Genomic DNA, 14189 nt, shown 5'->3' with positions numbered 1-14189 from the left:
AGAGAGAGAGAGAGAGAGCAATATCGTTGCGCTCTTTTGTCTCGTAGAATGGTGGGGCGGGCACACACACATATGCTGCATATCACATGGATGTGCGCCCGCTTAAAAATCACTCCCCATTGGCCCACCCTTAATTGCCAATAACTTTTTAGGGGGGAGTCTGATCAAAAAGTGCAAGAGGACTTTTCTGTTCAGAATCACCCCCTGATCCTAGGGTGTTCAGATGTACATGTACTTCTGAAACACCCTGTATGTGAAGGGTCCATCGGATGGCGTCCAAGGGGTTCTCGCCCGTGCGGACTGCATCCGTATGCCAAGCATGCGGAAGACGCATTTATCTTTGATTTTCTGGTGAGTATGATTTTCTTTGATAGTTATTTCTCCCAAATCGGAGCTATTTCTTGGTCCATGAAATGGGCTCGTGAATATCTCAAACAACTGTTCTCTTGGCTCATGGTTCAAATCTTCTTGATTCTCTTGATTGTCTGCTCCTAGATCCGACGTTTCCCTTATCAGCCTAAGTACACAAACCTCGGGTAAAAAACCGAAGTCCAGAAATGGCATCGAAATTCCCACCACCGGATTGTCAGGCTGTGGGACAGAACCGTTTCCTTGGACGAAATCGACGACATTTTCAACCTCAGAGGCTTATTTGGCTTTAAACTTTCGCCCCAGTCGTGTTTTTTTTTGTAAGTCAAGTCAAATAATGTTTATTAACATAAATACGAATATTTACAAACAATAACAAATGTTTACAGTTTTTATATACAGGACTTTATGAAGTATAGCGACAGCCCAGGGGCTTTAACATATATTTTACATGGTGATTATGAGAGGGGGTAACAAATTGAAGGTTGCGGGTGAAGAGGACATTCGGGATAGGGAAAATAATGTTTAGAAAAAAACCCTATTTCAGAAAAAAAACCTATTTTTTTTGTAATTTTTGTTAGTAAAAATAAACTGAGTAAATTAGTTTGATTTTTTCTTTTAATAATTTCATCTTCCTGGACCTGTTTTCCATCCCTGGCCACCCGCTTTTCCTTAGAATAAGGGTATTTCAGGGCTAAAACTCTCCGTGGGTATGCTCCATGGATCAGGAGTTCAGAAATTTGCAGATGGTCGTTACGAAAGTCTGATTTTTTAATTCCGATTATTTTAAATGTCAAGATGGAAGGTTCTTTCTAGTGACGTCGTGCTTGTTGCCTTCTGGAGATTCTCCCTTCTCGCCGTGTCATTTCTGCATCGTGCAAAAGTAATCAGAGCCTTTGACTATTTCCAATTGCCATTCGATACTGGTTCGATTATGTAATTTATTGACATCTTGAATAGGAACTTGTTTCACAGCGTCGGATGAAGTTCGGTACCGCATCTCCAGCATCTCTGATCCATGATCTTTAGGTAATATGACCATTTTCATTAGCCGTATTGAAGTGACGACGGATGCATTTTCTTCACCCTTTTCTCTTTCGAGTGAGAAAATGTTCCAATAATCTCTGCTTCGGCGGATAGCTCCAAGCTGACATAGACACAACATCTCAATGTGTTGATTGGTGCTCACTAAGGCGTGGGACTCTTGGATGAGTAATGTGATAATTATCGACTGTGATGATTCGACTCTGTTACATTGACGCGAGTCGAGAACTTCCCTTTCCCCAGTGATATCCTTGGTCAGGTACCACGAGTAGAATCGGATTCCATTGACTTCTGCATGAACTGAGCCGATAATCAATCTCAGTTTCCGTGATATTTGTCCGTAAACAGTGTGAGTATCGTCTTATCATCTTCCTGGTCCAGAGCTCATATTCATCGATGAATTCTGTAATCACTTTCCGATTTTGCCCAGGATCCAAAAGTCGGTTTATTCTTATTTTCATTATCCTTTTCCAACGTTTGGTTAAGACTTGACGAAAACATTTCCTCATTTGCAATGTTTGACGAAATGTTGAGGATGGTCAGAAATCTGACGTCGGTCAGTGGAATAACCTGTCGAGTATCCGTCTTCGGTCGCACAACTCCGACGGTTTCCACATTTTGCTGAGTCTGTAATTTGATGTCGTTACGATTTTTTATGCGTAAGTGCATTACACTCGTGGCATTTCTGATGAATACCAACTCGTATTCATACTGCCCTAATACTCGTCGGATTTTCATGGCACTTAATCCTTGAATTTCCGCATCCCTGATCTCTTCCAAGGGTTCAGGACAAATTAGAATATCATAAGCAATCAGGTGCCGATGTTTTATGAATTTTCCCCTATAGAAATTCAGTTCAACAATTAATTGATTGACATCCAATTGTGTTAGGACCTGCGCCATACTCCTTCTGGCCCTCGAAGAACCCTCTTGGCCCTTACCAATAGGCACCCTTCGAGGACTCTCTTGATTTTTCCTATTAGCCTCCATTGAGTAGTGAAGAGAAAAGATTTTTACCCCATGAGAAATAGTAGCCACGATGGCTAGACCTGCTCATACCGGATTCTCCCGGCCCTTTAGCTCAGCTAATAGTGCAGTCCTTTCTTTCCAGGCTTTACATGGATTCTCTGTTACCTCTCTTTGGAAAAAACTGCTCTCAATTTGAACGAGATTCGAGAAATCCATATATTTCAGATCTGATGGGTGGCATAGATTACTCAGTGACCCTTCGGGAACACTTTCATTCCCCTTCATGCTGATCTAGATGTCAACTCGCCCTTCAGACCTCCTCTGAGATGTCCAATATTTCAGAAGACTTCCAGTACAATGCTCAGAATAAGTCACTCCAGCGGCGATGATAAGATTCTCTGATCCGAGTCTGATCCTTGGTCTTACAGCATCAATTATATAGGGACGAGTCTCAGCTCCGCTTTCTCTAGGAATTTCCTTCAAGGGTTTTCCCGTTGGTGATGGAGTGAATTTTTCCCCCATAAAGAATTATCAATTTCATGACTCTTAGAGAAAATGTTTCTGCAACCCGTACTAAGCCCTAGTTCAAGACCCAGACCTTTATCTACGTGAAGCGCCACACATGTAGAAAATTGCAACACACGTCCTCCGTTGACCTTAGGATTCGTCATTAGTAGTCTATCTGCTTGCGCCGCCATCTTGGAATCAACGATTCGTTGGAAAACCCCGTACATCTCATCTAAGGTGGGAGTATCTGTCAGCCAAGGAAGAAAAATTCGTCTTTCCGATGGGTCATCTCTGTGTGTGTGTTCCGTTGACTCATTTGGAGAGTGTCTATTCATTTCTTTTAAAAATAGATGACTCTGCATGTGGTTGTGCAATTTTACTCTCCATGTAACCAGGCTGACTGCTACTTCCATTGGCCCCCATATCAGAAACAGTAGCTTGGTTAAGGTTCTCCCCCACCACCTCTGGGGTTCGGGCTGGGTGCATCATTTTCTTCGAAAAATCTGGAACGTTGGCTCCTGCTCCGGCGTTGTCCTCAATCTCCGCCTGCGTTATTGAGCCTTTGTTGACTAAAATTCCGGCGTTTGATGACACGTATTGTTCCATGTCCTACTTTCGATTTTTCGCTGAACTCAGCAACATTGTCTCCTCGAGTTCTGCTGCTGTTGTCCAACACTTGTAAAATGTCTCAAATATTACTAACTTCACCAAGCGCTGAATCGGTTGTATCAACCCCAATTCAAAACGAATTTCGGCTACTTCCATTGCTGTCCTCTCGACACGAACCGCAAATGCGCCAACGCTCTCATCTGTGCCCTTTCGATGGCTGCAAAATTCCAGATGTAATTCTTTCGAAGTTCTCTCTCTGGATCCGGCTCCTTTTATACTCATGTACGTAGAGTCGCCCAGAGTTATATCATTTTTGCTGCTTGGTACTAAGCGGGTCGTACCTTCCATAGCATCTGCAAAATCTTGACTTTTGTTGTCAGCTGGGCCGATGACATCCGTTGCGGCCTTCATGGCCGTATTCGATACACCGACTGCTGACAATGAACCTGGTACGTCTACCAGTGCTGATGCTTCGACCAGTTGCTGTGTTGCCTCTGGCATGCCGGCCAGGGCTTCCTCAATTATTGACACACTTGCTAGTGTCTTTGGCCCCATCTCAGCAAAGTTTATCTCTCCGCGACATATAACGTGAATTCGTTTGGGGACTGACATGGCCTCCAGAGCCTCATTGAGTCGCTCTATGTCTACAGTACTTTCAATTACCTGAGAGACCGCAGATTGCATTGGAAATTTTCCGGAGTTATTTCCACTCCGACGACAAAAATTTCTGGCAGTCACAAATTCTCCACGAATCTGCGTGTAAAATGCCATAACTATTTTTGCAGCAAGTCACAAAAATATTTTTCAATACAGCTGAATAACTATTGAATACTTATCAGTTGCTCCGGTTGCCCTCCCTCTTTAAGAGAGAACGAAGTCTGACCTTTGAAATTGAGGACAAAGTCAGACCTCGTACTATTAGTTGAATAGGTTTTCTGGATGCAAAACGTCGCCCCATATAATTGAAATCCTCTTCTGCTGGTCTAGCCTAGGGTAGTCTTCTCTCTCCCCGGATGAAAATGAATTCCAGGGGATGATAACGAACCTCTAAATTTCTAAAGTTCACCGAATTATTCTCGTACCATACTGTAATCGTTGGCAAGAGTTGATCAGGCCCTCCCTTCGAAGACCCACCGCTGCCAACAAAAATGTTAGGGATCAATCCCTGGGTTCTGCTAATTGGAGATAAGTCTCCCTATAGTGGGTAGATACTGGGATCTGGTATATTACTCGGTAGAATTATAGGTATTTATTTATTCAAACCAACTCATACTTATCCTGAAGGGAAAAATACGAGAAATTTACAAAGATGGTACAAAATAATTATTATGCTTGATTTACGTTGACGACTGAACTCTCGACTCCTCGTGAGTTCAGTTTATATAATAAATAAGCGTTATGTTATGACACTAGTCAGTAGTGTTGCACATGATAGCTGCATTAGTTGTGACGACACAGGTCGTCAACCCGTAATTTATTTTTTGTTTGTAACATTTGTTTATTTTTATTTTTTAATGAAAATCAAGACCTTCTTCTAAGGCAAAATTATTAAAAATCAGCCTCCAGGAGACTTCTCTCATCGATGAGAATCGGAAAAAGAAATACTCCAAATCTTTCCCAATTCTAATACCATTTGTCATCTTCGACGGTCAGAACTCCACGACAACGGGGTGAGTCGAGAAGAGGAGGTGCTGAGAAAAATCTCTTGGGACCAAATAACATCCAGATCATCCCGTTCAGGCCATTGGAAAGGAGGATTGGACGATGGCGTCCCTCTATGCAGCCCGTGCTTTTCAAATGGGAGCAGAAGATGTCTTCAACCGAGGATCCATTGCCATCAACCACCGAACAACTATGTTCCAGGATACCCTGACGTAACGAACGACCGGAGGGGGAAGCTCCCTCTCGTCTGTCAAGCAAAATCTACAGGAACTCAGCGAGGGATACTCGCATATGAATAGTATTCCAACGTTGGAGATAATTCACGACATTTAATCTAAAATAATTTTAAAATATCAAGAATATTGATTTATATCCATTTAGGAGTTTTTGAGAAATAATTTTCATGTAAATTAGTGCGTAGAATATTCTGGCGTTTAATACTTCTGTTAGAACTTCGATATCCAATCAAATTCCATGTCTTATGAATTTGGGGGGAGGTTCCTCCCCCAAAACAAAATCAAGCAGGCATATCGGTTGAACCGGCCCAAGCTTGTGGAGAAACGTCTCCTAGCCAGCGCCAGATGTAGTCGCAAAATATTACTGTCCGACAGATTGGCATTTATTTTGTTTATTTTGAGTTGAATTTATCATTTTTTATTATCGAGGTTGCTGTCTATCCTGGAGCAGGTGATTCCTCACAAATCGACAGGTGGACAGACCCGAATTGTTATTATATATGAGTGAAATTGTAAAATTGTAGCCTTTGTCTTGACTATTCTTGAGAAAGCATCCAAGATGGCGTCTTTTCTAATTTGTCATTATATTTTCTTGAGTTGAGGCAGTTGTGATCAACTCCTCTTATATTTTTTCGATTTTTGATGATTACTTTTGGTAAATTTGAGTACAATATTGAAATTCATTAGTTCTGATTAATTGTTGTGTGAAATTAAAATATGATAAATTGAATTCATTGTATTTCGAGGTGACGTATCGACCCTCAACTGAATATCGATCCATATTATGGATTTTTTGTCATAATTTTGAGAATAATGAGGAATTATAACCCTTATTCATATTTCCTGTAAATTTCATAATTTTTCTTTCTGTGAAATTACATTTGATTATTCTTTTTAAATTGTGTGTTCTCATTGTGTGAGTGTGGAAAGTAAAATTGCAGGCTAGGAGTATCGTCCTCCCTCCCCCTTGTAACATGTAGAGTCTCCTCTAATACCTGAGCTACCACCCATTATAATTCTGTTAAAATTGTTGAAAATTCTAAATCGAGAAGAGCCGATGCACTCTCGAAAAATAATCCATCGACTGGCGTCCAACACAAGAAAGTGGCAGTCATGCTGAACCTGGTTGATCGCATCTTCAAGTTGTCTGACGAGAAGTTTGTCAAGAGGAATTTGATGATCGCTTGTCAAATTCTGTTTACAAATGGATATTCGGCTGACTTCCTCAATCACTATGTGAATCAGAGACTCAGGATGTTACATTTGAATAACTTTCCTACGGTTTTCACTGGCAAAAACATAGTCGAGGATAAGCTGAAAAAATCGTCAGTTTTTCTATTCTCCTCTAGAATGTCGGCGAAACTGAGTAGATTGTTCAGGAAATATGGGGTGAGATTGTTCTTAAAATTTTCAAACAATTTAGCCTCAATCTGCGGTTCTACTAAAGACAAAGTGGATCCGGAGTTAAAATCTAATTTGATTTACAAGATTGATTGCACTGATTGTGGGTAGACTGTCGTGGGTCAGACTGGTGTCTATTTGAAAGACAGGATTTACAGACACAAATATTGCACAAGACAGGAATCCAGTAATGGAGGTACAGCTCTCACCAAACATGCATACAACGAAGGTCACGAATTTTACTTCAAAAATTCATTGATCATTGATTTTGAAATAATGAAGTCTAAGAGGAAATTTGAGGAAAAGTTTCACATACAAAACTACTTGGATTCCAGCTTTAACTTTAGGACTGGTATAAAGAACCTTTCCGCGTAAACAATTCGCTTATGAAAATGAAATAGAAGGATGAATAATAATGTGTAGCAGGAAAAAATTTTTAAATTATTCGCGAGGTCAACTGATAACATGAGTATGGAACTTCATTCCCTAGGCTAATGCCTAGAGTATAACTACCCCATTTACTTGTGGAGCTTACCATGACAGGCAGGGCGTCATGATGCTCCTACGGCTTAAAAGCATAACTTATAGGTTGCGTGTTGTGACAACGTATGCCAAATTCCCAAAGTACGACTGTAAATGAACCAGACAATGTTTCCAATGGAACCTGGTCCGGAGGAGTATCCCGGAACTCAGTGGTCAAGAACCCCTTAGTTATGGTTTATTGTTATTTACGACAAAGAGTGGAGGCTCTTGTGACTCAAAGAAGCTAAAGCTTATTGAGTGTACTGTTCGATTGTAAAAATGTACAAAATATGTCTCCTCAGAACTTTTAAATTCCCCAAGAAATAACTAACTGTTTAATTATCTGTCCAAGCCCCAAAATCGTTTCTCCACATTCACTGGAATTATTCAGTTGCATATTCCCGGTCCGGAGAATGAAACCCCAAAAAAAATCAATAATAGAAAGATACTTTCCTGAGAAATCTTTGCCTTCCGGACGCACGCAGTGCAATGCACACTCTTACCTATGTGTTGTCAGGTGTGCTCGTGCTATATTCAACTTAATTACTTCATTTTTGGGGAGAGGAGATAGTTCAGCAAAAATAAATAGAGGAAGCGATTCTAATAACCAAAGAATCCTATATTCTAAAACTGATATGAAGTGAGTGTTGAAAATTAATATAAATCCAAAAAAAGCGGGTCGTCACCCAAACTGACAACTAAAATAACAGTAATGAAAACGAAATAATACTATTGTTCAATACCAGAACCCTGACAGAAAAGTGAATGCAAAATAAGAAAAACCAAAATAATACTTTTCGGAGAATTCCGTTCCGCCAGACTCGACAGAATACAAAAATGATTATTACACAAAATTAATGAGTAATTTGCTTTCCGGAGAACAATGGAGAGACTCGGTTATTATTTTATTCATTTACAGACGGAAAATGTACACAATGCAGGTCCGGAGACACCACGTGGGCTTTCCGAGGTCTCTTACCCGCGACACTAGCCGAGATATATTTCTCTCTCACTCGCGCCCCCGGAGAACAATGATGAAATAAGAGAAGAAAATAAAGTAATACATCCAAATTATAATTACCTCACAAAAATCCTTAATAACTGCCGGTCACTTTTTCCTAATATGAGTTTCTGACTTATCGCTTAGTACACCCAACTTGCCCATTTTTCTCACAAATATTAACGTCGCACCAGAAATCACTTATTGACATGTGCACACTCACGTTTAATATTCCCACGGGCTTACGATGTCGTCGTCCGGAGTGGTTCGCCACGTGCTCGCCCGTTGAATACCGCCTGGATAATTCGCCTGGTTTTTTCACCGAGAAAAGTCTCTAATTCGCCAGAGTATCGCCGCAGATTCGCCCAGATGGCCTTTTTTCTCCCAAATCCCCCGTATATTTCCACACGTTCAATTTCTGACGAATAATTAGACCCACACAAATTTTAGAAATCGAAAGATGTACAACGTCTGAGGGTAGAGCTGGAAGTGATGAGAAAGGCGGAAGTGGTTAGTGCCCTCTCGCTCACATACCATCTCGCTTCATTTCTCTTGGGCCTGAACGATGACGACATTGCGAAGATTAAGGAAAATCTTCCAAGCCCGTGCAGTGTGTGTAAACCTCGGGAAAATGTGTTTGATGGGGAGGACCCTGTACGCGGATTGGTAAATTACATCACATCGATGGGTAAAACGTACAACAAAATAGTTGGTATTGCTCACAACGCAAAAGATTATGACTCTCAATTTATTTTGAGAGATGTCATGACATTATTTGAGTAGACTTCGGGGATAATAAATTTATAGATAGATTAAATTATTTTCACATGGCTCTAGCCAGTTTGCCGAAGACTTTTGGATTGGGGGATATTGCAAAAGGTTATTTTCCACATTTTGTCAATAAAAAAGAGAATCAGGACTACGTAGGGTCTATACCCGATGAGAAATATTATGGTGCAAATACGATGAATGTGCAAGATCGAGAAAAATCCTTAGCTTGGTAGAATGAACAAATAGAAGAAAACCACGAGTTCGACTTTCGTGAAGAAATTGTTCATTGTTGTAGACTTGATATTACAATATTGAAACGAGGGTGTGTGGAGTTTTGTAAATTAATTATGAACGCTGAAAATGTTTGCCGTTTTACAGAGTGTGTAACGATTGCTCCGACTTGTATGCGCATTTTTCAAACAAATTTCTTGAAAGAAAAACAGGTAGGCATTACTTTTCAGGGAGGATATCGTTTAGGAAAAATACAGTCAAAAATAGCAATTGAATGGCTCCTATGGCGCGAGCATTGAGAGAATCATCGAATAATATACGCAGGGCGGACTCAAGAACACAGAACGGAATCAGGGCATCGGTTAGATGGTTATTGGGAAGATGTTGGAAATAATAAAAAATATGCGTATCAGTTTCACGGGTGTTATTGGCACGCTTTTCCACGGTGTTTCAAGTTTAATGGAGATAAACAGTTGAGCGATAAGGATACATTAGATAGTCGATATGAGAGAACAGGTGCAATTACCCGGAAATCGCGAAACTTGGGTTACGAAGTCATTGAAATGTGGGAATGGGATATTATTCGTCAAAAAAAGACAGATCTCAAGTTGTCAAACTTAGTTGAAAACATCGATCAGCAAATGTTTATTGCCTTAGTTCCGCGCGGTGCTTTTTTCGGCGGCCGCACGGGAAATAGCGTAACACACTATGATGTTAACGAGAATGAAAAAATTCAATATGTCGACGTTTGTTCATTATATCCATATGTTTTAAAGAAGGGGATTTTTCCTATCGGGCACCCCACTGTGCATGTAGGTGCCGATTGTCAGCTCGTATGCCCTAATAACGATATTTCGTAGATAGAGGGACCTGTGAAATGTCGCATTTTATCCCCGCGACGATTATTTCACCCGGTTTTACCTGTCAAAGCACACGGTAAGCTACAGTTCCCTCTCTGGCGGTCATGCTGCGAAGGTCTAGTGTAAGACAATTGCCCTCATGATGATCCCACTGACCGCGGGTTTTTGGGGACTTGGGTCGCCCCAGAGCTTCGTAAAGCAGTAGAGGTGGGATATAAAATTTGGAAATTAGTGAAATTTGGGAGTATGAAAAAACAACGCGTTATGACCCTGTGAGTCAAAGAGGAGGTTCATTAGCCGAATAAATGAACACTTTCTTAAAAATCAAACAAGAGGCTTCTGATTGGTCAGCTGAGTGTGTAGATGATGAAACAAAGGATAGATATATAGCTGAATATGAGCCGAGAGAAGGTATAAAACTGGACAAAGATAAAATTCAAAAGAATGCTGGGCTGAGAGCAGTAGCAAAACTTTGTTTAGACTGTCTCTGCGATAAATTTGGGGAGAGCGAAAATTTAACGAAAAAGGCAATTATTCGAACATAGGAGGAGTTTGCCAACATAATGTTCAATCCTGAAATCGAAGTGACAAGGCTTGTTCCTGTCGATCATGAGACTCTCTTCATGTCCTGGGAACATTTAAACGAAGCTGCGGAACTGTCTACCAAAGCCAATGTTGTTATTGCGGCTTATACGACAGCTCAAGCACATCTCAAATTATATTCTTATTTAGAAAATCAGCAAGAGCGCGTTTTGTATTATGATGCAGACTCGGTTATTTACGTGAGCGATGAAGCGCAGGAATTACCACTGGGGAATGTTCTGGGGGACTTGAACAATGAAGTAGAGGGCGACGGAGACGGGAGTTTCATTACGTCTTTTGTCTCTGGCGGTCCAAAATTTTATACTTATTGTGTCAAGAAACCAGATGGAACCATCGGAGAAGTCAGTAAAATTGAAGGGGTTCGGCTAAATTACGATATGAGTAAACAGACATATTACGACTCGATTCGCGCCCTCGTCATTGATAAGGTAGAACCTTACCAGATCAACTACAAGTGCATACGACGGACGATGTAACCATGACGTCATCACGAAACCGGAGAGCAAGAGTATACGCGTGACGGGCCCAAAACGAAGGCATGATGGGCGCTTCAACCCTTTCCTACAGATATAAAAAAAAACGCATCGCGATTTAACTCGACTATTGAAAAACTAAAACGAATGAAAAATACTTTTGATTTTTAAAACTACTGTGTAGGGATTAGATTAAGAATTAAATTAATTACTTTGTAGCTGTAAACTAGAGGTAAGTTTCCAACACGAGATGTAATTTTTTTTTCGTAGATATAAGTTGTTATAAATTCAAGACTTTTTTTTAGATGTAAGTTTATATAAATTCAAGATTTTTTTATATTCAAGTTTTGAATGTTGAATGTAAGTTTTTTTTTAATGTAATTTTTTAAAAATAAATTTTTTCAGAATGAAACAAAAAACGTGAACTTTCTTGTTTTTTCCGAAATACTTATTTCAGAGAGAAGAAAAATTGTTGAGGTTTCTTTTTTTAAATAAAAAAGGAGAAATATAGATTACATTTTTTTTATTCAAAAGAACTAAATCTAAAAAATACATTTCTTTTTAGATTTAAAACTTAATGTGACTGGATTACATTTGTTTTTTTCGCCGCGACGGGGGGGGGGCTCACTCCCACTCCTCCAGGTCCCAGTTATCGGCGGTGGAATCGGGGTGATGAGAGGCGTCCCCGAAGAGGATCCAGAGATCCCACGTGTCCTCCACATCGTACAGGGCGTCAGCCTGCACGCTTTCGGCCTCCCACCGCCGGGCCTCGCGCCGGAGAGCCCGGACCCACCGAGCTCTGGTGGTAAAGGGCCCGAGTCCACCTGCCCACCGTTCTCCTCTCTGAAACAAAAAAAAAACAGATTAATAATAATATATAATTAGTGGTAAGAAGGGGAGGAAAGGAGTCAGGATTGGAGGGAGGAAAGGAGGGAGAGAGGAATAAGTCGAGTCATTGGACGGGGTAGAAGAGAGAGAGAAAGAGAGCGAGAGAGAGAGCGAGAGAGAGAGCGAGAGAGAGAGCGAGAGAGAGAGCGAGAGAGAGAGCGAGAGAGAGAGCGAGAGAGAGAGCGAGAGAGAGAGCGAGAGAGAGAGCGAGAGAGAGAGCGAGAGAGAGAGCGAGAGAGAGAGCGAGAGAGAGAGCGAGAGAGAGAGCGAGAGAGAGAGAGAGAGAGCGAGAGAGAGAGAGAGAGAGAGCTCGTTTAAAGAAAAATAGATTCAAATAGAATTAAAATTTAGAGAGAAAAAATTCCGATTCACCCAGCCGGGATTCCAACCCGGGTCTCCCAGTTACGCACCGGGGACTCTTACCGACTAAGCTACCGGGAACCACGGAAATTCTCACTCCAAATTCAATTCAGCACGCCGCCTAACCACCTTTAGGCATTAAATAAATTCGAATGGAATTAAAATTTAGAGAGATATTTAGATTTACTCTCAAATAAAACTATCATTATATTTTATTGAAAAGAATAATTATTATTTCAAATAATTGATTTTTCAGTTTTATAACTATAACATTTTATTATTATTATTATCATTATTATTCTTATTATTACAGGTGTATATATATATATATATATATATATATATATACAGAGAGAGAGAGAGACTCTTATCGAAACCTTTCATTCCAGGTCTGGGTGGCACTTTCCTCTTCAAACAAGGAAAAGTTCGCCAACATGTGATGCGAGATTTTTCAACGGCCCCCCTAACAACTGAAAACGCCCTCAATAACTGGCTGAAATTTTACGAAATGTCCGCTCCCCTGGTGGCAGTGGGCACTTTCGTTTCTGCACAAACCGACCTTGATCTCCGGGTTCAGCATTTTCACAGCTTCAGTCATCATGGCGAAGGTGGTCATTACCACATCGATACGACTCCGGACATTGCCGAATACCTAGGCTATTTCGGCGTAGCTGAGTCTTTGTACAGAATTGATCAGCCGGCCGTTTGCGTTGATTTCGGAAAAGATTAATATTCTCGACGACATTGTGACAAAACAGGCATAACAGGGGATCTGAACCAGGTTTTTTATATAAAGATTCTACTGAAAAGTGTTTCATTAAACAAACAATTATATTTTGAATTTCTAGATCTTTCCTATCAACATTCTGAAATCGAATCTTCTAGCAATGTATGTACATCGACATTTCCATGAGAAGACGATTCATATATCCTGTAACATATACCCTATTGTATTGCTAGTACCACGAGACAGATATGCAATACGTAGAAACACTTTTCCGAACAACTACAAGACATCAGAAACATCAATATATTTCCATGATTTGTAATTTCATATGAAGAACAGCCATATCATGCCATTCAATTAACGAAAATTGTTATTCAAACAATACAACAATCAATAATAACCAATAAATAATCCGGTCCAAGTTCAAGGATATTTAAAAATTAAATAAATTTCGTTACTTGCATGCAGACGTTTTGAAGGTATATGCAATAGTATTATAAAAATAAATAGCAAAGCACACGATAATTGTTTCTCAGCACCTTTTTAATTGACAATTATAAGGTAAATAAACAGTTCTACTCCAGACTCCCTATTTCTATGGGTTTTTTAATTTTTTCCTCTGAATTTTCAGACTTAGTTTCTTTCTTCTACACAATTTTTTCTTCGATTTTAATGAAGCTTGTATCCTTTTAAGGGATGCATTTATTTCCCGTCAGAAGCAGCCGAACACAATGTTCACTGATAGGTTCTTTTTATGGGAACATCTTTTTTTGTCTTCTTTCTAAACATATTACTGATCACCTGGAAATAATTTGAGACAGCAGTCTTTCGAAGATGAATAAATAAATTGTAACCTGGGATCTTCGTTAAAATATTATAATAATAATATAATGACCTGTTATTGAGATTGTTGTTCACGGGGGGGTATTATTTTAATCTAATGAAGACCTGAAATCA

General features: G+C 40.0%; 1 protein-coding gene across 1 annotated transcript in view; it reads left to right on the top strand.

The window, feature by feature from the left end:
• The window catches only part of LOC107041133 (ester hydrolase C11orf54 homolog), a gene marked incomplete at its 5' end in the record, with an annotated part of 180773 nt that extends 166949 nt beyond the window's left edge, over positions 1 to 13824 (top strand). The window contains 1 exon segment of the mRNA XM_015261538.1: positions 12895 to 13824. Within this exon segment, the coding sequence (XP_015117024.1) occupies positions 12895 to 13235 (341 nt within the window).
• Between the last annotated feature and the right edge of the window lie 365 nt (positions 13825 to 14189).

Source organism: Diachasma alloeum, unplaced genomic scaffold, assembly GCF_001412515.2.
Source record: "Diachasma alloeum isolate Michigan unplaced genomic scaffold, Dall2.0 Dall_scaffold_00356, whole genome shotgun sequence".
Taxonomy (NCBI): domain Eukaryota; kingdom Metazoa; phylum Arthropoda; class Insecta; order Hymenoptera; family Braconidae; genus Diachasma; species Diachasma alloeum.
The sequence above is the reverse complement of the archived record's forward strand: the minus strand, read 5'-3'. Positions and strand labels throughout refer to the sequence as shown.